Below are 25978 nucleotides of genomic sequence, written 5' to 3' on the forward strand. Positions count from 1 at the left end.
GAGAAGCTGTAATTGTCAGATAAGGTTGTTCCAGTGACATAGACAGTCAGGATCAAAGTCTACAGGTATGGCTGTTACCTCAGTGCCTTCACCCACTGCCTATAAGCTGCATAGATAAAGACATTTGCATACTGCTGCATCACCAGACACTCTTTGCATATCCTGTCTCACTCTCTGCATGTCTCCTGCTGCCTGTTGTCACCGAAGGAAGGAGGGACGGTGGACTGCAGACATATATTACAACAAGGCTGGAGTAAGCGGTGCTGTCTCCCTGCGGATTGCTGCCAGAGAGAGAGAGAGACAAGTTGTCAATGAGAGCTCCTGCAGTTGTTTGGTGGAAACTTTAGCTGCATATCAGGCGTTTACGGGCTGCTTGAATGACAGCGAGCAGGGCGGAATCGGTTCCTCATTGTTGTATAATTGCCAGTTGTGTATAGAGCTCTTTCTGTTCGCGGCATGGCGACATTACTCTCTCTCTCTTTTTTAACTTCTGAGCGTGAGTCAACTTATTGCCAATGAGCGCGAGTCGCAGCTTGTGTGAAGTTCATCATCATCATCACCACCACCATCAGCAGGAGCAGCAGGAGCAGGAGAAGAAGACCTTTTAAGGAGCTTTGAAGGAGGCAAAGTTGGATTATTGTCGCGCGGAGGAGCGCCTGTTTTCTTTCTTCTTTCTGTTTGTTGAGGTTTATTCTGCCGGAGGAAGTTATGACTTCGGTTTGGAAAAGGCTGCAGCGAGTCGGTAAAAAGGCTTCAAAGTTTCAGTTCGTCGCCTCTTACCAGGAACTCGCTTTGGAGTTTACAAAGAAATGGTAAGTTTAGACTTAATATACAACTTCAGAGCTTTTCAGTCCTGTCCAACATGAATGTTTTCCACTGTTTCGAGTGTAAACAACCGCGCGAGGGCCTGTTTATTATTAACTATAATAAAACTCCGTATGATCATTCTCAAGCTGTGGGTCTTTCCGCTTCATTGAGGAGACTGAGGGCGTCCCTCATGGGCGTACATGTGCTCAGCTGTTCCGGCGTGACTGCGGGTTCGATTCCCGCCCCCACCCATCGACAAGTAGCGATGGAAGAACGGTTCAGATCTTATGGGTGCAGCACAGTGAAGAGTCCTGCATTCAAGATGACACTTCAGTAAAAGTACAAAAGCATCAGCATCAAAATATACTTAAAGTAGTACTCATTATGCAGAATGACCCATTTCAGAATTACTGCATTCATTACTGATACATTAAAATGTACATTGCTTTAAGTAAAAGTATAACGTAGCAAAATAGCTCAAGAAAAGTACCTCAAAACTGTACTTATGTACAGTACTTCTGTCAATGTACAAAGTTTCTTTCCACCATTGTTGACAAGGTTTGTGTTTCTATGTCAGGATAAATATTTGTGTTTTATCACAGCGGCCTGTTGAAATCATTGATTGATTGTTAGTGTCTTTTTAATATTTAATGTGAAAACATACACAACACACAAATGCAGGCAGTCAGACGAAGTGATTATGGTCACTTTTGACCAAGATTTGGTTTTTAACTCAACATCAATGTTTAATGCTTTATCATAATCAGAACAACAGCACGCTCACTTGTCTCATTGTTATCGTTCATAGTTGCAATCAAATAATGTTATAGGGCTTAGGCTCTTCCCCTCTTGTGCAATTTCCTGTTTTACAAAACACTGGCCAGGTGATGCAGCATGGGCCATTATTCATCTCTGACACAACACTGAACAGAAAAAAAAATACAATAAAAGTTTTAGGCTTCACGCTTAAACATTTTTATTGTTATATTGAAAATCTTGAATGTCATGAAAATATAAATTATAGTATTTTCTGATGTGTTACTCAGAAGTTTCTCTAGTATCTTTAAACTTTTGCCCACGCAAGTTTGGCCCACGTTGTTCTTTCTTATCTGTCCTAACTACATTGAAGTGTGTAGTAATTGTGTAAGCGGCTTGTCAGCAGCACGATAAAAATCACAGATTAGTTGGTTGTTTTATCTGCAATGACTGAAGGCCCTCATCAATGGAGTTTCAGAGTCTGATCAACAGCAGAGAGCTTGTGTTGTATGGACGTGTTCAAGTGAAGGGACAGAGTGATTTGGAAAGAGTGACAACTCCCACATGCAGTGTGATGAAATCAGTCTTTATAAGCCTTTGCCAGAGTGCTGTTCAAACAGGGAGGCAAAAGTCTGAAAGCACAGAGGGAAGGAGGAGAGAGGACAGGAAGAAGTGAGGAAAGACTGGAGGTTAATCCAAGGTTTCAGTCATGTTCCTTCAGGCGTGTTTTTAAAAAGGACGTCAGCCCGCAGCTATTGTGTGACTGAACTCTGTATTTAGTGTCGGAGGTTACTGACACTTAAAAACATATCAAACATCAGATGCAGGAAATGAACTCTGTGCCACGTGGGGGGTTGAAAAAGTCTCACAAAGTCACATGTTTTGTGTACAAGTGTGTGTGTGTGTGTGTGTGTGTGTGTTTGGCGGGTTGTTCTAATTTAGTGCTATGATTTGAGGCCACTGGCTTTCTTCACCAGCACAGACTTGTTCTTAGATGCATATTTAATTTGTATGACATGATATGCAGCAGCAACTCCGCTATGATGGGGTATTCCTTTTGTATTTATTTTACATTTAATGCAGATATAATCAATATTTTTACGATAGCAGTGTGGTTCGACTCGACCTTACGGAGCTTTATAGTGAGTTTCAGCTCTGCTCAGCAAACGTGCTGTTTTGGTTCACTCTCACAGCTCTCATAGCACCAGACACACACACAATACAGGAAGTCTGTGAGGTTGTATTTACATGATAGCATGACTGGAAGAACAAGATATTCTCCATCATGAAGTTTGTTGGATGAAGGAACACAGAGGGGCCACAGATAAGAGGGGCTGGTATGACAGCAGTTGGAAAATGATAAAGTGATGTTGACAGGGACTGTATGGTGGCGCAGACATAATTAAAGTCTTAGCAACAGCACTATTTATACAGTAACGCTATGAATCCTTCATGTTACCAAAACTTGAGTTGGGTTTAGTGAGTAAGTTCATATCTGTTACTGTCTGTGAATGTGTACATTTATCATCTAGTCAACTGTGGAGTACAATTTGTCTGCTGAGTAGCAAAACACCGACCACAATGTGCAATAATTACATGTTGCTAAACTGTATTACGCCCCTAATGTCGGCCTGCGTAAACACAGCTCTCTCTCGGTGCCAGCGCTCATTGTTCCAGAGCTCAATGGCACAGAAGATGTTTTTTGTCTTTGTGTTTAGGATCATACGCCTTGTCTTCTTCCTCCTCTCTCGCCTCCACTCCCATCACTCTGCGCCTGTCAGGCTATTTCTGACGCTGCTCCTGCCCCACTAACACACATACCACGTAAACACATGTACAAACACAGCCCACTTTGCCACACTGAATCACCGATACCCTGAAACTTGAGATGATGTTCAGCATCAATAAACTATTGCTATTAATATTCTGAGGAACATCCGGAGGCGTTAAAGTGATTGTAAAGATAATATATTTAGAGTTTGGCTGAAAGGTTTGAAGAGTATAAATTATTATTATTATTATGTACTGATATTTTATTTGGGTTCTGTGTGTGTGTGTGTGTGTGTTATGTTATGAAGGGGGTTCCTTCTTCCTGTCAAAAGCCACACCTCACACTCAGACAAAACTTAGGTCACATGACACTGCAGCTTCCAGTTTTACTTCCTGTTTGGCAGAAAACATGAGGACACATGCATGTTACCAACACACACAGAACAGAAACAGCTGCGTGAATGCACACATGCTGCACACACACATTTCACAGGTTTACCCATGCACACATATGTACGAACATTTAATACCATGTGCTCGCATTCATCTGCATAAACACTCAAACACACCCTGCCTTGTCTTTGACTTCAAGGCATTATTATTCAGCAGTGACAGTCATAAGACCTTCTGTTAGACCTTGTGTTGGCTCATTTGTATAATATCCGCTTTGTTTGGAGATATTAGTTGATGAAGTTTGAACATGATAACAATTGTTGCCCATACGGCGAGATGTCATCTCTGTGTTTTGACCTACGTTTCTTTGTTTCTGCAGGCAACCAGACAAGCTCAGGGTGGTGTGGACAAGGAGGAACAGACGCATGTGCTCCAAGGTTAAACCGCTGAAACGCCACAAACATGCAGTACACACACACACACAGAAGCACAAACACAGGCCCTCACTATGTTGTTTGTTGTGCAGCTCCACAGTTGGCAGCCTGAAATCAAGAACCCCTACAGGGGCATGGTGGTGTGGCCCGTCCCAGAGAACATCGACATCTCTGTTACACTCTTCAAGGTACCAAAACCAGAACACACTGTTTGCACTGTACACACACAGACCGGCGACAAGTTAGAGGAAAAGCTCCATTAATGAATGGAGAAATGTCTCAAATGCAGATGATTCAACCTCTTAATCTGACAGGCAAATTGCAGCAATACAGCAGACAAACAATTACAAAAAAACAAACCATAAGATAAATACAAAGGATATGATAATAAATAATAATAAAAACAAATTACAGAGAAGCTAATAAGGAGCTGAATTAATACTAAAACCTAGTGTCTGGTTATGATTTTGTGCATATGTTTAGTGTAAGTCTATTAGATACTGTATATTGTCATGTATTGATGTCATAAGGTGCTTCATTTGAAGTGCGTAGAAGAGTGTTGCTAACAACTATATAGTGATTTTTTACATACAGACAGTTATGTTCAGGTAAAAATAGGAACGTATTTACAGGCACGTGGTAAACAGTTAAGTAAAATATTGGATAATGATAGAAAAATGAACATAGCAGTTATAGAATAGTAATAATAATATACATGTGTGTCACATAAAGAGTCTGTGTTATACAATCAGACGGCTAAATTCATGCATTCATTAAATAGCAGCATTAACAAAGAAGTGGATGAAACAGCACATTTTATTGCTTGCTCTCATCCCTTTAGGAGGTCAATGCTGATGAGTTTGAGGACAAAGAGTGGACGTTTGTCATCGAGGGTGTAAGTATCTCTAGACTACCTGTCTACTTAACTGTTTCCTCTCAATAAAACAGCCAGACAGGATAAAACTGGCATGCTACTCCATATTTCTACTTCACTACATTAATTTCACTATAGCTACTAGTATTTTACTTTTGTATACTTGAATTGCATTTATTTGCTAAAGTAAATGATCTGAATGCTTCCTCCACTGATTCAAAATACTCTGCATGTCGTGGTTGCTTTTGTCGGTCATGTGAAGGAGACCAAGGGGCATCGAAAGGTGCTGGCATCAGCAGACATCAACCTGAGGCGGTTTGCCAGTCCGACGCCGACCCAGACTGACCTGACGCTGAAGCTGAAGCCGCTGTCCGTCAAAGTGGTGGAGGCCACGCTCAAGCTGTCGCTGTCGTGTGTCTTCGTTCGAGAGGGGAAAGCCACGTGAGTCTTTGTCATTGTCAAAGTGTATTTAAAGCGTTTAACATGTTTTATGATGTGTGACACCGTTGTCATGGTGTGTATCCCGGGCAACGCAGCAGTGCTTCAACAACACATACTTGAAAATACTTAAAATGCTCAAGTGTTTTTTTTATATGAAGTCTCATCCCTATTTGATATAATGACTGTATTATTTATCATAAGGAGAGTTTCCTGTTTGTGGGGAAGTCATGAGAGAATCACGAGGGAATGGTAAATGTTTCTTCTCATGCCCTTCTTCCTCAGTGATGAAGACATGCAGAGTCTGGCCAGCCTGATGAGCGTCAAACCCACAGATATCGGCAACCTGGACGACTTCAATGAGAGCGATGAAGACGAGGACAAGAAGTCCGTCACAGCTACAGGTAGGCGGACCCATGCAAACTCTTCTTCTTCTCTCTGACTGTCATTGTAAATTATTTCCTCTTCCTCCTCACCTTCCCTTTTCCTCTCTTATTCCTGTCAACACTTCTGCTCTGCTCCTCCTCTGGCCACTGCAGTAGTTCGACACACTCTAACTCGCCCAAATCGCCCCGCTCCTCCTCCGCCCGAGAAGCAAAACTCCACCGGACCCACTTTTCCAGCCTCAGGTAGCTTCCTCTTGCCCTTTTCTCTCACTCGCTCCCGCTGTTTGTTTCTGTTGCCAGAGAGAGGAGGTGTGAACAGGCGCTCCCTCTCTCCGTATTTGGATTCATTTTGTATCACAGTATTTCACACATGAATGCCATTTGTTCTGCTTACCACATATTTCTCATCCTGACATTACACGCTATTGAGAATCATGTGATGATGCTTCAACATGGCACATAGAGGTTATTGTGCCCAGAGAGGCATTAATGTAACTGTAACTAAGTACATTTACTCAAGCATTGCATTACAGTCTGCGAGTCAAATCAACTCTCATTGACACATATTTGAAATTTTTTAAAATCAGATTTAGCATGCAGACATTACAATTTTCTTTCTTCTTCATCGCAGTGCACAGTCATACTGAGAAAAACAGCATGTTTTATTTAAAATTCAAGTGATATTCAACAAACTGAGCCCTTGAGTTGCAGTTTCAGGATTCAAATGTCTGCACAAGAGTACAAAAAAAGGAGAAATGTAAAGTAGACAATAATAAATGGGTTAAAGTTCTACCAAAGTTCATCACAGTTCCACATTCTGTTTGTGGTGTCACTAAAACTAGTGAGTCATGTGATTAACAAAGGATCCTCATGACTGCAGCACATTGCAACGGCATGGGATCCCAACAATCATGTAATTTTGAGCATCGTTTCATTTTCATTCTCAGTTCACAACCTTTTCCCTCTGTCTTTTTCATCATTTCTCTTGCTGCAAAAATCTCCTTTCACCGATCCATCCATCCATCCATCCAACCATCCTTACATCTGTTCATCCAGCCTGTGAACGGGACGCCGGTCCTCCCAGTCCTGCCGTCCACTCCCGCCCCCCTCTACCCATCGCTCCTCGCCCCTCACCCCGTCGCTGCCGTCACCCCTTCACCACCACCCCTGCCCATTCAGAGATCCAGCCTTCCCCCGGCCCCTCCCCTCAGCCCTCACCCAGATCCAAGCATAAAAAATCAGCCAACCCTCCTCAACCTGACGCTCTTGTCTCTTCTGAGCTGCTACCTAATCCTCCAACCTCCCAGGTCACAGCAGCTGCTCCGTCAGTCCAGAGTGCCTCCTCTGTCCTGCCTCTCTCTGATGTGGCTCCGGCAAATCCTCCATCCCCCAAATCCTCCAAGATGCCCATAATCACGCCATCTTCCCAAATCACTTCCTCCTCCCTTCATCCTCCACCTCAATTCTCTCAATCTGTGTCTACTTTACCTGCTACCTCAGTGGAGCCTTCTTTAGCCATTAATTCCTCCTCAAATGCGCCCTCTAAATTGTCCGTAAAGCCACCCACTGCCCCGGAAATGACCTCCTCAACTCCCAAACCACCTTCTACTGTGCTGCCATCACCCAAGAATATCATAATGTCATCCTCCATGACTCCCCAGAAGTCTTCTCTCACTGTATCCACTGCTATGACCCATAAGACCATCATGTCTACAGCTTCCCAGCCTCTCCCACCCCAATCCTCCTCTCCCTCACAGCCCACCCTGTCCTCTGAGCCTCCCTCCTCTCACCCTCCACTCACTCGGACCCTCTCTCAGCCTCCCTCTCTTCCCAGAATCTTCCAGTCAGGCTCAGGAAAAGGTATAAACAGGCTGGCTGGCAGACAGGCATGCTGCATGCTTTCCACTAACCGATTCCTTATGTGTGATGCTCTGTTTGACCCCATTTTCCACATGATTTAGCTTCATGCCCATTTACAGAGTCAAATACAGTATGTCCTCTACTGCTTATGTACAGTATGGTGTGTAGTGAGGAAGATCTATGCATGATAACAGAATTTTCAGTTAAACATGCTCAGTTTCCTCGAGGCAACAACTTTCTTTCTTCACACACGTTTGTTCCGGACAAATATAGATCACTACTGTGATGTAACACAAGCAGAAAAAAGCATGACATAAAATTAGCTCCGCTGGTTCTCTTTTACTCTTTACATTAGTTTCTCCTTTTTCCTACTTTGTTCTTCACTCCACTTTCCACTGTCCTCTCCTCAGTTCCTGTTTCACATCAACGGCGCCCCCCGGAGGTTCAAACTGCAGATGATCTTACTTCAGTCTCTGGTTTGTCTCTGCTTGACTGTCTGAAGAGATGCCAGTGCGTTACTGATATTCTTTTCATATCTTTAAAAATCTACTTTTCCTCTCTTGCCTTTTCTCCTTCACTGTTCTGTTAGGCCGTTCTCACATTTTTAGACCTCAGATTGTCAAGTCAATCGCCCGCCCCTCCTCTCCGTCTCCTTTTTCTGCTGATGTCCCACCTCTTGCATCAGCGCCTCCTCTCCCCAAGTCTCACCCCTCTATCTCAGAGTCAGGTAACCAAAATCCAAATCTGTCTTCCACAATCTTTTTCTCATACTTCTTAGACTTTTGCATCATCTAGTCTCTCATATTTCCCCTCCGCCCCCTCTACTTTCCTCAGGTGTTCAGGGGGCGTGGCTGACATCTGGCACTGACATCACCCCTGTCCCCCTCCTGAGTAGTCCTGACCTTGATGCTCTCTGTGACCCTGCAGCTCCGGCCCTTACTGCCTCCCTTCCACGCTCCTCACCCCCTCGCTCGTCTTCTTTTTCCACCTCTGTTTTATTCTCCTCTCCTCACTCTCAGCTCGCTGTCTCTCCTTCCGCTCCTCCTGCTCAGTCAGGTACACCAACGTGTATCTGTGTGTATTTCTGCCAATTAGTTTTTTGACGTGTGTAAAATGTTTTGATATAACAACACTTTCTGTCTTTTCTTGCAAAGATCACTCATGGTGTAAAAGTGGTGTCTGATTGCTTTTGCTCTTCATAGGCTCAACACTCCCCCTCACTCAAGCGGACAAGGAAACAACTCCAAGCCCACTGAGCCGACGCGAGGACTCTCCTCAGAATAACCAGGCGATGGCCAACATCAAAATATCCAACCAGCCAATCAGACCTGCCCAAGACTCAAAGGCGGCCATCACAGAAAACAAAGCTGAACCAGCAAGGATCAGGTGAGGCCATGGGTTGATGTCACACGAGTGTTTAAATTTAGACTGCTTGGTTTGGATCCGTGGAGTTATGTTTGGCCGTGTGAAGAGAAAATGTGTCAGCGGACCACAGAGTTGAAGAAGAGGCATCTTGATGACTGATGGCAGCCTCAGCAGAGCTTGGGAGAAACATCATACATAAAACATAGATAGATAATGAGATTTTGAAAAGCCAGGAAGCTCCTGAGATCTTCTCAAGTTGTCTTGAAAACAGACTCACGAAGGTCTAGAGAGCAGATCTTTACAGTATTAGATGGGCTGCATGCTTGATATTGCATGATTGCATAAAGGGAAGCTTAACCCTAACCTACCTCTAAAGCTCACTAATTAGCACATTATATTTGTTTGTTTTATTCCTACAAAATCCAAAGTCCAGGAAGTCACTGCACCCACCCAGAAAATAGTCCCACACATGACAAAACAAACAAGGTATAACATGTCAATTAGTGAGCTTTAGAGGTGCTGGTAGGTAGATTCTTCTTCAGACAGGGCAGGGCTAGCTGTTTCCCCCTGTTTCCACTCTTTATGCTAAGCTACGATAACCACCTACTAGTGCTAGCTTCATATTTAACATACAGAACTGAACAGTTTGTCGGTGTTTTTTTGATCGAGCTTTGTTGACCCACAGTTGCTCAAAGGCCTTGCTTCTCTGATGCTAACATGTGCTAACAGTTGCAGAGTGTTTTGTGCCCTGCTTCTTGTTGCATTGACCCTCCAGCGCCAGCAGTCGAATGATTATCAGGTGTCTTGTCTGCGCTGTGGCCTGCCTGTTTCCCCCCTTAATCGCCTCCTGCAGCCTGAAATCTCCCCCACTCCTCTGTCGAGCCTGACCTCCAATATTTCTGTCCCCAGTCCTGCCCAGTCACGTTCAGAGCTGATAATAGCCCCGCCCCCTCCATGGCCTTTCTCCTGCTGTGAGAGCTCCACCCCTCAGCAGCCATCCACTACTGTCGTGGCGGCATTTATCACTCCTAAACAGACAGCTGTTCAGGGAAATAATGGTTTGAAAAAGCCAAGCGATGAGATGCGGAGTATTATTAGCGACTTTGAGGCCGAAAAGCCGCCGCTGGCACAGCCTGAGCCCGAGCTTGACTTTGACGACATCATCTTTGAGTCATTTAACCAGAGACAAGAATCAGGAGGCTTGTTTTTGGAAGAGGATGACTCTAAGAGGGATACTATCAAAAGGTGTCCTCCTGGGTGAGTATTTATATTTACAGATAAAATCAAGATCCAGAACATAAAAAAATAAGGTTGCAAAATGTGAAGTGATGGTGCTGATAAAGGTAAAGCGCACACACAGATTCAGGATTAAGAAATATTGCTTATCTGTTCTGCAGTCTTGAACAGAAAACCAATGAAAAGGCCTCTGGAGAAAAGCTGACAGAGCAGTTAGAGGGAGCTGCGATGGAGAAGGAGGTGATGATGAAGGCAGAGCAGGAGAAGCAGAGGGAGAAAGAAAGCCTAATTAAACAAGAGGAGGAAAGGAGGAGGAAGGAGGAAGAGCAAAAGGTAATGATCCTGAAGCAGCAGCAGGAAGAGAGGAGGAAACATGAGGAAGAGAAGAAGAGGCTGTTAGAGGAGGAGAAGAAGAGACTCCTACAAGAGGAGGAGGAGGTCAAGAAGGAGAAGGAAAGGAGGAAACGTGAGGAGGAGAGACTCCTGAAGGAGAGGAGTGACAAACAAGAGAGGCTGAGGGAGGAGGCAGAGAAAAGGACGCGGGAAGAGGAGGAGAGGAGGAAAAGAGAGCAGCAGAGGAGACTGTTGGAGGTGGAGGAGGAAAAGAAAAAGCTTAGGAGGGAGGAGGAGAAGAGACTTGAGAGAGAGAGATTTTTAAGGAAAATGAAAGAGGAGGAGGAGAAAAGGATGGAAGAGAGAAGAGTGTTTGAGGAGCAAAGACGGAGGAGGGGGGAAGAGAAAAAGAGGCTCCTGGAAGAGGAAGAGAGGAGGAAGTTGGAGGAGAAATGCTTGAAGGAGGAAAAAGAGAAGGAGCAACAAAAAATGAAAGAGGAGGAAGATAGAAGAAAGAGGGAAGAGGAGGAGAGAAAACGTTTACAGGAGGAGGATGAGAGAAAGAAAAATGAGGCAGAGAAGGAGAGGAAGAGAAGGCAGGAGGAGGAGAGGAGGAAAGAGGAAGCGAGAAAGGAAAAGGAGATAGAAGAGGAGAAGAGGAGGCAAGAGGAGGAGAAGAGAGTCAAAGAAGCAGAAGAGAGAAGAAAGAGGGAAGAGGAAGAAAAGGAGAAAGTTCTCAAAGAGGAGAAGGAGAGGCAGGAAAAAGAGAAGGAGAGCCTCTTAAAGGAGGAGAAAGAAAGGATGGAGAGGAGGAAGAAAGAGGAGGAAAAAAGACGTGAAGAGGAGGAGGAGAAGAAGAGGAAAGAGAGACTCTTGAAGGAGCAGAAGGAAAAGGAGAGGATGAAGTGGGAGGAAGAAGAAAAGGAGAGACGGCTGCAAGAGGAGAGGACAAGGCAGGAGGTAGAGAGGAAGAGAAAAGAGGAAGAAAGGAAAAAGAGGGAAGAGGAGGAGAAGAGACATAGAGAGGAGAAAGAAAAAGCAGAAAGGAGAATGAAGGAAGAAGAAGACAGGAAGAAGAAAGAGGAGGAACAGAAGAAGAGGAAGCTTCTGCAAGAGAAGGAAGAGATGGAGAGAAGAAAGAAGGAAGAGGAGGAGGAACAGAAGAGGAGGAAGGAGTATCGAGCAGCTCCGGTCTGCATTCTGGAGGCCAACAAGTCAGATGAGGACAAGCAGAAGATGCGAACTCTGGGTTCATACACACACACCAACGTCCCTCCACCCAGCTTCGCACACGCGCCTCCTGCTCCACACCTCCCTCCTCCAGACAAAACCAGCGTTACACCACCCGAGCAGCCGCCCTCACAAATTCTCAGCCAATCGCAAGACAGAGAGTCGGCCCGTCAGTCAGCCAATAAACCGAGCTCTGCCTCCATAAACGCCAGAGAGCGGTGAGTTACACCACGGAAATAAAAAGAAATGATCTCACTGTGGGTGATTTCTTTTTGTTTTCAGACCTCATCTGCTTTCTTAATGAGCAAATAAAATCAATCCATTGATCAGTGTTAGCTGTGTGTGTCTGCACCAAAGCGCCATCAATCATTCAACATTTCTATTTTGATCATTTCTCTGTTCTTGTGTGCTGATTATCTTGTGATTCTTTGCTCACGTAAGATTTGATTGATTATCAATGCGGGCGGATCAATGCCCAAAGTATTGATACAACCCATACTAAGTCTTGTATTGAGTGTCAGTTCTAGCTGGATTGATTTGGACTCTTAGTGCTGCTTCTCTGCTGCTGCTGCTGCTGTTGTGTGTGTGCATGGATCAGAGCAGAGAACTCACACGATAAACATTATTTTCCTTTGAAAGCTGTCCTGCATTTTAACCGTGTGGTGTAGTGCATGTGATTAATAGAGAATAGTCAAATGAAAGTGCCCAATTATGCAGTGGTAATTAAAACGTATTCAGAAGTAGCTTATTAATGATTCATTCACCTCTTTAATCATGACACATTTCCAAGCTGCCTCTAATAATAGACAGTACTAATATTAGCATGATATGAGCGATCCTTGTTGTGGTATTACTTCATATCAAATTTTCTGGTATTGCCCACCCCGACTGCTTGTTTCTCTGTTTTTCTTCCTCCTGAACTCTTATTGATATTCATCCACCTGCCCCTCCACCTTTCTTCCATTTTTTTTTTTTTTTACATCTTCCTCTCTCTCTCTCTCCTTATCCCAGTCTGGGGCAACCCTCTCTCTTAAAGGAAGGTTCATTGTCAAACATTGTTGTCCCAGAAAAGAAAATATCTGCCACATGTACTCCACCTGGCATCTGTTCAGAGCCCACTGTTGCATCAGAGGTCTTGACCCTGACGCCACCTCCACAGAGGCTGTCTGAGGCGGAGGTTCCTCTGTGGAAAGTGCTAGAAGGGAGAAGTGGGAAAGATACACCTGAAAAAATCTCTGCCGAGGAGGGTGAAAAACCTTTGTGCAGAGGGTAAGAATAGATGAGGGGACGTGTGCCTGTCTGTCTGCTTCTCTGCTTTATCCTTCTTTCTGACCGCCTGTGTGTCTGTCTGCTTCGCTGAGGGTCTGGCTTCTTAATGAAGCAGTTGCATGTAAAACTGCCATGGTTAGATCTTTCATGTGTTTTCTCCTCTCTTCTTGCTCACACAGAGAAGATGCTGCGGAGCTGGAGCATCAACCAATCACAGCAGAAACAGACTCAGAAACACATCACATAGTCCCACCTCCCGCTCAACCCGGCGCTCCACCAGCCAAAGAGGAGCCCAAAGAGCCAGAGGGACCCAGTGTGGAGACATCAACCTCCCCCAAACCACCCAGCGAGCGCGGAGCTTTGGCGCTGGAGCCGCTGCTGCCCTCAAAACCAGAACCAGCGCTGCGGACGGAACAAGTTCTCCAGCCATCGGGAAAGCCACAACAGGAGGGAGCAGAGGAGGAGAAACCAACCGGGGTCGAGGCTGGTGGTCAGGAGAGTTTCGTCAACAATAAGGAGCCAGTGTGCGAGGCAGAAAATCAGCTGTGGGCGACTTTGGAGGAGACCACGGCGGAGACAGCAGCGGAAGGAGGGATGGAAAGTAGTGAGAGCACTGAGGAGAAGGATGAGAAGCAGGAGGAGGGTGGTGTAATAGGGGGGTGAGTCCGTGACGGTTCCTGTGCAGCGTGGCATGACACGCCTGGCTTTGCTCGCACACCGCCACATACAGACACACACTCACACACACCTGCGCATGCACTGACTAATGCTCTAACCAGTGCTTACTCATCAGCTGCAATTAACCTTATCTGATGCTGTTCGCCTCATCTCAACCGCTGTCTATGCTGTTAAACTGGTTCTTTAAATGGATTTGATGAGAGATTTTCACGAGACAAAATGTGTGTGTATGGGTGTGTGTGTGTGCGTGTGTTTGTGTGTGTGGTAGTGCCCAGAAATGTGAGGCAGATGTGTGTGTTGCAGAGGAGCAGATGGAGGCGCCTGCTGGCTTCATGTCAGCAGTAGTTGGGGTGTTGTATAGAGGGTGAGTCTCCCTGCCTGCCCGTCCATGAAACTATTTGTTATGGTGTGAGGCATCATGCAAAAACATTTTTGTAGACCAAGCCTAAACACAGTCAGAGCACATCGCCAATTCTTGCCAAATACAATAAATGATCCCTCTGAATGTTGCACAAAACAGTTAAAACCACAAAACAAGCCTTTAGTATTCATCAAATATGTTGTCAAAAGAGAGATAACATATTACAGAACTGACTGAAGTCATAAAATGGACTTATCAGATGTATGAGTTAAAAAGATGATTAAATAACTAATCATATAATCGTTAGTATATCAGAAGCTAAGTCGGACATCTTATTTAATAATAACCAGGAAATGAGGCAGCATGTTTTTGCATTATTCCAATGACTTATCATACATCTTATTAATCTATTTAGAGAGACATTTTATTCTATTTTATTGAATTATTCCTTTATCTCCATGGCAGCTATTCTAGTGTGGGTTGCTTGCTACCACACTTTCCGTTACACATCCAGAGTGCATGAGTGCTTAATGTTGTGGAAAACCTTCAGTGAAGTCCAGAATACACCATCCTGCTGGTCCCAGTAGCTGATCTGCCTTAATTTTGGTTATAATCCACATAGATTATAGAGCCTTTGTCTTCTGTATATTATTGGGTAGCATTGCATCTTTGTCTGAGCTGATCTGAGCTCACACCTGCATGGCATCAGAGAGTGTTTTCACCTGTTCCTAATCAAGCCAGAGGTGACATAAATGCCAGTGGGCTTTTGCTATGTTGTGCACCAGATAGAAAAGAAAGTGTAGGGTGGTTCTTAGTGCACCCAACAATAAAGGTTTCCTCTGCGTGCTTTGGACAAGCACCAAAACAAAGTCTGAGAAGGAACTACTTAATCAAGCATGCTGTCTGGCTTTCTGACACGCTGTCCAGAGCCAGCTGAGGTCAATTCAGGGTGATTCCTGTCTCAGAGTTTTCCTGTCCCTCGTGTCTGTCCCTTTAGCTATGAGACAGTGGCCTCCATCCTGCAGACAACCGGATCCTCTGATGCAGCTCACGAACACCACTCTGCAGAACAACCATGCCTCCTTATGAGCAATGAAGATCAGCCGTGTTTACATGAAGTAGATCCAGAGATCCTGTGTTCTTCTGAGCCAGATCCACTGATCCCCATTGGCGTGGACATTTCACCACCCACGGCCTTCTCTGACACAACAGAAAACCAGGAGACTAGTGAACACACTGAAGTAGCGCAGAAACCAGAGTGTTTTCCCTCACATGGGCTTAGTCTGGTTGCAAGTCTGAGACTGGCAGCTAGTGAGCAGGAGAAGGAGAGGGAGCTGGAGAGGGAGAGAAGGGAGAAAGAAAGGATAGAAAACGAGAAGAGGGAGGAAAGAGAGAGACAGGAGAAAGAAGAGGCAGAGAGGAGAGAGAGAGAAAGGGTGGAAAAAGAAAAGGAGGAGAGACAGAGGTTGGAAAATGAGAGAGAGGAGATAGAGAGGAAGGCAAGAGAGAGGATGGAGAGGGAAAAGGAGGAAGAGAGAAAGAGGCTGGAGACAAAGCAAAGGGAAGAGAGGGAAAAGGCAGAGAAAGAGAGGAAGCACCAAACTGAGAGGAAACATGTGGAAGAAAAAGAAAATGAGGAGAGGGAGAGAAAGGTGGAAAAGGAGAAGAGAAAGGAAGATGAGCAGAGGATGAGGCAAAGGGAGGAAGACAGCAAACTGCAACAGAAACAAGAGGTCATTTCTGCAACATCACTGCAAAACAAACAGGAAGTCACGAATAACCAATCAAATGACTGCCCTCCACTGAGGGAGGCAGAATTAGATGATATTGCATATGATGAGAAGCTACAGCGGGATGAGGAGCAGTCAGAGAGCAAATCTGATCCCAAATCAGTGAAAATGATTGAATCTAATGCTGAGGTAAAACTGGTTTCGGCCAGACCTGCTGATTCTGTCCCTCCAGTCGAACCAACAAACAGGCTTGACTCCAGATCAGTCAAACCTGAGGACTCTGTAATTCCTGCTAAGAAAGCCCTGGACAATCCTGCTCTGAGATCAGCTAAAAAAGGCAAATCAAACCTGAAATCTGGTGCCATCCCAGTGTGGTTGAGGGAGGAGGAGGACGAGGAGGTGGAGTATGAGAGAGGACAGGAGGACCTCGGCTCCATCTGGCTTGCTGAGCTGTACATGGAAGGGGGAGCGGGGTGAGTAAAGGGGGGTGAGAGGGATGAATAGCAGCAGGGAGAGAGAGGTGAGTGGCCAGGAAAGAGCTGGCTATGAGAGAGATCTGCTTGTTGCCTCTTGTGGATCAGAGGACTGTGCCTGTGCGATGTTTCGTGTACGCTTCCTCCAATAACCGAGGCTTAGCTGACTCATGATGTCTGCAGGGAAATAGCAATTACTACGCATTACTATTCACTGACTGCGGCTTTGGCCTTTTCCTGCAGGTCTTTCTCAAGAGAGAACTGTGTTGGCATGACTTGTGAGTCATGTGCAGTATGTTTCCCCCCAAACAACATAATTACTGTGTTGTTTGTGAAGGAAACTGGGATTTCCTCTTGTCTTTATGACTTAAAACAGCTTTTCAAACCGAGGCGAGAGAGAAAGAGGCATTAGTTATTGTAGTTTTGCTCATTGATTTGGCCTGCTTATCAACGTGTTCAGCAGTTGGAGATGCAGCAGTGGATGTGACACACAGTCTGACTCAGTGTGACTTACACTTTCCAAAGATATCATCATCTCTGATGTCCATCACAAATAAACACCCATAAGCTTTTGTTTAAACATCATAGAAAAAAGAAACTCCCGAAAACTCCAGGACTTCCCTCAGAATTATCATGTTTTTAAGTTTTCTTCAGTGTCAAAGTAATCCAGTGATACTTTTTGTACATCCGAGGCTAAATTGCAAACAGGAACTGCTAATCGTGAATTCGTCATACTTTTAATTAGCCGATTTGCCCAAATGTAAACAAATTATACACGCTATACAATATACTTCCTGTTTCCATCCCCCAATGACTATGGGTTTAGGAAGGGTGCACTTTTGCTCGATTTTGTCAGAGAGCCCTGATGTATAGCAATGTGATCACTTTTCAAAAGCACTATGATGTGTGTATGAGATGCAACATACAACTTACCTAAAACAAACAGTGGCATGTCAAGAAAGCTTGAGACAGCCTTGAGATTAGTTTGGAAAAAGCACTTCTAGTTTTGCCTTTTGGTTCCCCCAACCTTTTTACAATTAACAAGGTGGAGCTGTGGCTGCGTGAGATGAATGGTGGTATGTTGCCAGGGGGGATTGGAGCATGATGGGGAGTTGCAGTTGGATCTGCTTTCTTCAAAAGCTTTGGGTTCAGCTCTGAAATCTCCTTTTCTGTCTTCAGCACAGGCCACCCATCCCTTGCTGTTACCCAGAAGCCCTCCTCGCTCCCTTCTGGTGGACAAACCTTTTACCAGAGTTCTGTTGCCAGTCAGCCAAATAAACTTGAACACTCTCTAACCAGTCTGGCAGACCGTCCTCATCCTGGACCTCCTTCAGGGTCTAAGCAAGAGGAAGGAATCAGCCAGACAGTTAGTGCCAAACCTGCTCTCAGATGCAGTGGGACACAAAAACAGCCAATGAAAGGCCTGGAGATAGCAACCAATGAGGGGGGAGAAGTTGTTCAATCATCGGTGGTGCCATGGCCCCTCCCTCCGAGCACAAACACTGCCAGCATGCACTCTGACACCAAACACACCAACTCACACAGTAAGCTAAACGATGACGCAAAAACGGCAGAAACGTCTACAGATTCACACAAGAGTCTGGAAATGAGGGACGATGAAGACACGAGTCACTCCGGTTTAAAGGACACACACACCGCGAAGAGTTACAGTCCGCAAGTTAAAAGCCTTCACATACAGACACACACCCCCGGTCTCAACCAACTCACCAAAGACCAACAGCTCCAAGAAGAGGAGAGGTTCTTGTTGGCTAAAATCCATCTGATGACAGGCGACACATCCCCTGTCTCTGGCCCTCGCAGCATGAAGCGCCTCATCCCCGACCCTCGCGACATTGACTGTGACACCGCAGAGCTTGTTGATCACAGTCAGGACTTCATTATTCCCTGCTTTGATACCCTGCAGGAAATATCACTAACTGCAGAAGAAGAGCCACTGGCCAATGAGCTTGGGCAAAAGATGGAAGGAGAGGAGGATGTGTAAGTCAGCATGGGCTGTCAACCTGTGCTGCTCTATAAAATGACATGCTGCCATTGAAGTCATGTTTTGTATGTGATATGCAGAGCTGTAGACTTGAGACTTGGACCTGAGCCTTGGCTCCCTAAATACATGACTTACATTCAAGCATACATTTAAAAGTAAAATACCTCCCAAAATAAAAAATACAACAATAAGCAAGCATTGTACAGCCACACATCTTGAATATTTTATTAGTGGGCCCACTTATTCAGTGGACTTGGTGTCAGCTGCTCTCTGAGGCTGTGCTTTGAGTTAAATGCTAATGTCAGCTTGCTAACATATGAACAAGCAGCGACCTCCCCAGCTGAAAAATGAAGCCATCTTGGAAGTGCCATAAGCTGCAGTTTAGTCCTCATTAGTAGGGTTCATTCTCTATGGATATACATTTTTATTTTCATGATTTAAATCTGGATTGGACTGACCGGCAGACAGACTGTTCAAATGTTGGGTCATGTGTTGAGACTTTAACCCGGACTCGTCATGGCTTACTGGAGATTTGACTTGGACTCGCTCCACAAGACAAACAGCTCTGGCAATATGTGTGTGAGTGCATGGGGTTGTGTAGTGTGTGTAGTGTCAAGAACTGCTGCCGTGAAGGACACGTCTGGTGAATCTGCTTGGTTCTTATGTGTTAAAAAATGGCCAAACAGCATAGACCTGTGTTGTGTCGGCCGGTGCTGTATGTGTTTCTTGTCATGCCCTCTAACATCAAGCCAGTGCTGCGATCTGTCCTGTCAGCAAGCTTGCATGTCGCATCTACAACTCACTGGTGACGATGCTGATGCCAGGCTGGTGGATGAACTCCTTTCTTCCGCTAAACAAAGTCTGTCTTTCTCCTTCATTGTTTATGTCTTGTCTCCTCTCAGGCTAAAAGGCCGACTGTCCGACATCCCCGATGGGGCAAAGCAGAAACCACAATTGCAGGCAGAGAACACCTCCAGCACACACGCCAGCAATAAACAGACTGACACACACTTCACTCCTCCCAATCACTGTGAGATGAAGGCATCTCGACTTCCCACATTACCAGAAGAAGAAACCTCCGACCTTAAGTCCCCCGATCCCGTTCCAGTGGTCAGAGAGGAGGCTGATGGGAAGGACGATTCAGTTGAGGTAAACATACACAGCATACACAAACAGACAAACACACACAACCAAAGCTGACCTTCTTTCTCCTCATCCTTCCCTCCTCTTCCTCTCTCCTCTTGCTGCAGGACCTGGTGAACTCCAGCCAGTCGCTGCTCCAGTGGTGTCAGAACATCACCAACGGGTACAAGGGAGTAAAGGTCACCAACTTCAGCACATCGTGGAGGAATGGCCTGGCCTTCTGTGCCATCCTGCATCACTTCCATCCGGACAAAATGTACAGCATGCCGCACACAATTAATCCATCAGTCGTTTGTAAATTATAACAGGCATTTTTAACTATTTTCTGGCATTTTATAGAACAAATGATAAATTTATTAATCCAGAAAATAATCAGCGGATAAATCACTCATGATAATCGTTAACTTCAGCCCTACAATAACGTAAATGTTATAAACCTGCTGGAGGTGTGTTCTAATTTCTTTTTCCCTGCTTTTGTCCATTAAGAGATTTTGATCAATTGGACTCTCATGACATCAAACTCAACAACAAGAAGGTAAGAACGCTCATGTTGATCAATTTTATATACAGCTCTTTATTGCCATCAGCAGTGTGAATGATACATACAGGAGACTTTCTATTCCATCATGTTTTTAACAATTTTGATTAATTGTCTCATGATGTTTCTATTATTATTTTAAGACATTTGTCAATTTCTTTTCCAACCTGGTCAGTTCATTATATACAGTGAGACAAAGAACCTGGTTAACAAAACACCAACAGTCACACAAGTGCTAGTCCCCGATTGGTGGCATCAACAAGGATGCTAACCCATGTCGCACTCATCTGTGCAGCTGATCTGCTATTAACAAGGTATATAATGTATCTAGACACAGAGTAGGCCATGATTACACCAGTCCTGAAACACAAGGACAAACAGACACACTAGATATATATATATTTCATTTCCCAAAATTACAAGAGGGGACATTAAGAATTAGTCATACAGCATTTCACAAATTTTATGAAACAGAGATCTGATCTCAAAGAGGATAGAAACAACACATTGGGTGTAAATGCAAAGGCAAGATCTGGACATTTATTTTTGGGATATCTTCTCTGGATACATTTTAATGTCAGGTGTAAATGGGATGTAAGAACAATAAGCTGAAAGCAGCACATAAAATGCTCTAATTTTTCCTCGGGATTGTCTCTAAAATTAACGTCTAAATATGTTTTTTAAATCATGCTTGTCGTGGAACATACTGTCTGTTTCTTCTCTGACGACGTCCTTCCTTTCTGACAACATCAGGCGTTTGATGGTTTCGAGGCGCTGGGCATCTCCCGTCTGCTGGAGCCGTCCGACATGGTTCTTCTGTCCGTCCCCGACAGGCTCATAGTCATGACCTACCTCAGCCAGATCCGCTCGCACTTCACCAACCAGGAGCTGAGCGTGCTGCAGATAGAGCACAACAGCAGCCAGTCCAGCTACGGCCTCGCGCCCTCGGGACCTGGTCCCACGAATGTCGACGCTGCCGCTTTCTGCATGGCCAGGCTGAACGAAGGAGTGAGCCTGGAGGAGGGAGGAAGCAGCATGTTGGTCGTCCCGCCGCCGAGGACCAAACGACTGGTTAAAGGTGTCAGCCTCTATTTCAACTTTATTATACTTCATAATTATTTTTAATGCTATTCACCCCATCTGTCTTGAAGGCTTATTTTAGCTTTAACTCCAGTCTTGAGGACCTTTCAGCAGGTTCATCATAACAAACTGTGTAGTCAAACTCAATTATGATTCAGTCCATTTTCAACCTTTCTACATCCAGTAACTCGTGCTAGTTTATGTGGACATTTTTAGAAAAAGAGACAAAGTAAAATAATGAAGTGGCTGAAAAGAATCAAGTGAGAGAAGCAGAAAAGAAAAGACATTAGTGTGTCTCCAGGGATCTTAGGAATGTGAAGCAGGAGACCAGAAGGAAGGATAAACACATCATTAAATCAAGTTTACAGCACCTCAATTAAGATTCTACAAGGTTTCCCAAGTTTCCCAAACATACCAGATAAGTCCTGCTGAATTTGATGGAAATGTGAATAAACTGATGCACATCTAGACTTTTGCGTTTGATGGGATGGTGCAGCCAGAAACGTGTAAATTTTCACATGAATATCTCTCAGTTTGAGAGTCATGAAGTGTATTGATTTAATTTCAAAGCTGTCAAAAGGCCCTGAAAACATTTTCTTAATCAGCTAACATGATCACATTTTATGCAGCTTTGGTTATTTCAGATGAGGTGAGATTTCTGTTGAAGGCCACTGTCCATCAAATCTGATCACATCACGCCCACACTGTCCAGACGAAGGGTGTTAAACTCTCAATAAATAATGCCTGATTATGTTAAATAATAAGTAGATAATTATGATTGTTGCTTATTTAGTCTTTAATCCCTAAAGAAGTTCACTCAGGAAATATAGGAAAAATAGTGTGAAATTATGAGGTTTAAAGAGGTTTAATCCAACATCTGATAGTTGTTCTCATCTGTTTTTAGTGGAAGAGTCACTGACCCCAGTCCCGCCCCCAAGGTCGGTTAACAAACCAGCCAAATCTGGATCTCAGGTAACTTTTAATAATAATTAAAAAATTAATAATTAAAGTAATTTTTAACTGTAACTCACGTTTCAACTGTATGTGCAGCTTTGTGATCGTAACTGTAAGTGAAGGTGTCATGTTTTCCTTGTCCAGGATGAAGACACAATGCCAACAGAAATCTCTAATACTACAGGTGAGTAGCTGAAGCCTGAGCCTCTCAGTAACAAAACCACAACATTTTAAATATTTCACTTCCCATCTTCATTTGTTTCTCTTCTTTTTCTGTTGCCTTTTTGCCATGTGTGTGTGTTCATGTGTGCAGAGCTGCAGAGCGCAGCAGAGACTCAGCCTCCCAAACAGGAAGAGGAAACAATGGTCAGTGATGACTTCCTCACTTCACGTTTTCTCTTGCCTGCTTCTTTTCTTTGACCTTCGCTCTCACATCAAATCAAATGAACGTCATTAACACAACTGATGGCTGCACAAATGGCCGAATCATATTTGCTTTTACTTTCACTTGATTTCTAGGAGAACATTCTCTATTCACAGCTTTTATTTTTCTGTTCTTTTGGCCTCTCTCTAATCATCCGACCCTCTTCTTCTGCTTGTTTTCTTGTTTCCCCAAACTCCCTTTTTCCTTTGATCTCCTTTCCCTTTTTGCTCTCTTTGTGGCTGTCTGCCATTGTGTTTTGTTATGTTCATGGGTGATTGTGTGTGTGTTTGCATGTGTGTGTGTGTGTGTGTGTGTGCAATGGGGCTTGTGGTCAGTGGCTGCAGGACACCAGCCAGTATGTGCTGAGTGAGATGGCAGCGCTGGAGACGGAGCAGAAGCACATCGACAGCAGAGCCGCAGTGGTGGAGAGACGACTGCGAAGCCTCATGGAAACAGGTGAATCACACACACACACGGTGCAATAGATTTATTAAGTTGCTTTTTGGTTTTACCCAAAAAACGCAACATCAAAAGCTTTACATCACTGGGAATTAACAGCATGTGCATTCAAAACAAGAAAAAAAGTCTATGTCTTATATTTTGCTGCTGCTTAGCTTTAATCATTTAAAAATCTTTGTCAGACTGATATTTTGCATCTGGACTCGTTTATGTTTATTGGACTTTAAAGACTTCAGGCGTATATGAACTGTGCTCTCTCTGTCTGTTCACACAGGAAGTGACCGTGATGAAGAGGAGAGGCTGATCCAGGAGTGGTTCACTCTGGTGAACAAGAAGAACGCTCTGATACGCAGGCAGGACAACCTGGAACTACTGTAAGACCTCTACAGGATACACATGCACACACATATACGGTATAACACCTGCTCCTATGTATTTGTCTAATTATTGACTGTGTCTACAGCCAAGAGGAGCAGGATCTGGAGAGGAGATTTGAGCTTCTGAACAGAGAACTTCGGGTCATGATGGCCATAGAGGGTTAGTAACCAGGAGGGGTGGAAGAAGTATTCAGATTACTCAAGTAAAAGTAGCAATACCACAGTGGAAATGTGTATGTAAACTATTTTACACACCGTTGGGTAGTTTAATCTATAAAAATGCATCATATTTAGAGAGATCTTTATATGTATTTGTATAGCACCTTTCATACACATTAGTCCATTCAAAGTGATTTACACATGGCTTACAAGCAATAATTAGATGTAGTGTAATGTAAACAGTGAAATGATTTGGGACTAATGCACATGAGGAATAAAAATTATGAGAATGTGTTAACAAAACCAATAAACAGATAAAAATAGATTAGATTAGATTAGATTCCAACACTGTTAACCAATTAGCTGTCTGATCTGTTGTTAGCCGCCAGCACCAGCATAACAGCTTGATGATCAGTCTCTTGCTCAGCAGCAATCAATAAACTGCTCTTTCCGTAATGCAGCCATTACGTAAAGTTCTGCCGTTTGTCCTGCAGACTGGCAGAAGTCGTCCACTCAGCAGCAGAGGGAGCAGCTGCTCCTCCAAGAGCTGGTGTCTTTGGTCAACCAGCGGGACGAGATCATCAGAGACATCGACGCCAAGGAGAGAGGGTGAGCGTGTGCGGGTGCATATATGTCAAACAAAAGAGAAAGCAGTGAAAATACACATTTACAGTGTGTGTATTTCACATTATATGATTGCCATGTTTCAAATTAAACCTCCAGATTCATGCCTGTAATGTTTGACTTGCGAAAAGATGAACATAAAAATTTACTTAACTCTTTGTAGGTATTAATTGTATTTCTTATTTGCAAGCAATTAGTTGATACAGGCCTGAGTATTGATGACCAAAAGTAAAAGGTCCAGTGTGTCGGATTTAGTGGCATCTGGAGAAAATTTGCAGATTTCAACCAACTGCATACCCCTTGCCTCGACCTCCTGCTTAGTGGTTGCTAAAACAATGCAGAAAGCCTTCTGAAGAGCCAGTGTTTGGTTTGTCTGTTCTGGGCTTCTGTAGAAACATGGCAGTGCAACATGGCAGGACCCGCTTGTCACTACTTGATCTGAGTACTGCATGTGCATTCAAGGTTCAATGCCTGACCGAAGGGTGAACCATTAATGCATGTGCTTGATTGTTTTTTGGTGATTATGCACTCTGGAAAACATAATGAATATTATTTTCCCTTTCTGCCAATAGATCCTCTAGATACACACTGGACCTTTAATGTACTATATTGAAAAGTGTGTTTGTGTGTGTGTTTGCAGGGCCCTGGAGGAGGATGAGCGTCTGGAGCGCGGCCTAGAGATGAGGAGGAGAAAACACAGCAACAAAGACAAATGTGTCCTACAGTGACAAGAGAGGACGTACACAAACAGATTTCACTACTGAGCCTCTATACCAGAAAGATGATTTTTTTTTCTATCTTGTTCATTATGTTTGCACACAAGATTAAAAAAAGCAGGACGTTTGGGGCTCTGTAGTTCCCCCCTTTTTTTGTTTTTTTAGTGCCTTTATCTGAACTGTTGAACTGTCTTCTTTGAAAGTGTGTGCTAAAAAATGAACGTCCGTTCAGTTTGTCTTAAAGTAATAGTATTATTTTGATCCTGTTCACATATTTTTATTTATTTAAATGATGAATCTGATTGTTGTACATGTATTGCACCTATGAAGTTTTGTGTGACTGTGTGTCTGTGCAGTATTTGATCACTGGCTTTGCCCCTTCTTTCTTTTCTATAAAGGACATGATGAGAGCTTCATGATCTGCGCACATGTGCAGGAATTCGATCTGTATCTGGTCATATTTGTCTCTTTGTTTCAAAGCTTTCCACCCTGAAAGTGAAAAATATTTGGTGGTAATATACCAGAACATATTCAATAGAAAAATAACATGTGATAAGTCATGAGCTGGACTCAAACCGACGGTGCTGAGACAACAGGATGACCCCCAACATCACATTCTGATGAACCCTGAAAGCCTTTTGACTTATAGCAATATTACACTTGATTGTTTTATTTTATTTAGATGTTAGATGTTGAAAGTGTCCTTCATTTTAAACCTTGTGTGTGCACAAACGACACTCAAGGTGGTCTCCAGCTTACAGTGTTTATTTGAAGTTAGACCCTGAATGCCTTAAGTCACCCATCGTGTGTGGCTGTGATGCTCATGCCTGCCTGATTCACAGAAATGAACCTGTTTCCTCATTTCTGTGTACTTTGACTACTGTGTGCACTCTTTTTGAGGTGTGCTGGCAAAGTGGTACTCTGCTTCACATCTCTACTGTATACCTATCACACACTGTATACCTGATGTTGCTGTCTGTATTTATGAGGTGGAGATATATCGAATGATATTGATAAATATGTTGGAGAAAAATAAATATTGGTTGGTTGCTTACATCTTAGGATTCTGTATCTTTTTGGCTTTGGACACGACATGAACCCCTGAAATG

The 25978-nt window shown here is 43.9% G+C and overlaps 1 protein-coding gene across 8 annotated transcripts; it reads left to right on the forward strand.

The window, feature by feature from the left end:
• On the forward strand, nt 1-25925 carry ehbp1l1b (EH domain binding protein 1-like 1b). 8 transcript variants are annotated; one of them, XM_041951788.1, is made up of 26 exons: nt 1-65; nt 208-812; nt 4106-4163; nt 4253-4348; nt 5002-5055; nt 5297-5475; nt 5758-5876; nt 6012-6101; nt 8129-8194; nt 8308-8445; nt 8553-8774; nt 8921-9104; nt 13331-13810; nt 17573-18391; nt 19298-19544; nt 19646-19794; nt 20025-20073; nt 20830-21154; nt 22061-22128; nt 22255-22294; nt 22424-22476; nt 22870-22990; nt 23268-23367; nt 23457-23530; nt 24024-24138; nt 24794-25925. In XM_041951788.1, the coding sequence occupies exons 2-26, from the start codon at nt 709-711 to the stop codon at nt 24879-24881; spliced, it is 4038 nt and encodes a 1345-aa protein (XP_041807722.1). In that variant the 5' UTR covers nt 1-65; nt 208-708; the 3' UTR covers nt 24882-25925. The 8 variants fall into 8 exon arrangements, with proteins under 8 accessions (XP_041807722.1, XP_041807724.1, XP_041807725.1 ...); XM_041951790.1 differs by having other exon boundaries at nt 22879-22990; XM_041951789.1 differs by lacking the exon at nt 1-65 and having other exon boundaries at nt 195-812.
• Nucleotides 25926-25978: the final 53 nt, after the last annotated feature.

Source organism: Chelmon rostratus, chromosome 14 (assembly GCF_017976325.1).
Source record: "Chelmon rostratus isolate fCheRos1 chromosome 14, fCheRos1.pri, whole genome shotgun sequence".
NCBI classification, from domain to species: domain Eukaryota; kingdom Metazoa; phylum Chordata; class Actinopteri; order Chaetodontiformes; family Chaetodontidae; genus Chelmon; species Chelmon rostratus.

Coding starts and splice junctions, on each gene's coding strand:
- ehbp1l1b (XM_041951788.1), top strand. CDS start 709: ATGACTTCGGTTTGGAAAAGGCTGCAGCGAGTCGGTAAAAAGGCTTCA. Junction 5,877..6,011: donor GAAGTCCGTCACAGCTACAG/GTAGGCGGACCC, acceptor TGGCCACTGCAG/TAGTTCGACACACTCTAACT. Junction 19,795..20,024: donor CACTTCCATCCGGACAAAAT/GTACAGCATGCC, acceptor TTGTCCATTAAG/AGATTTTGATCAATTGGACT.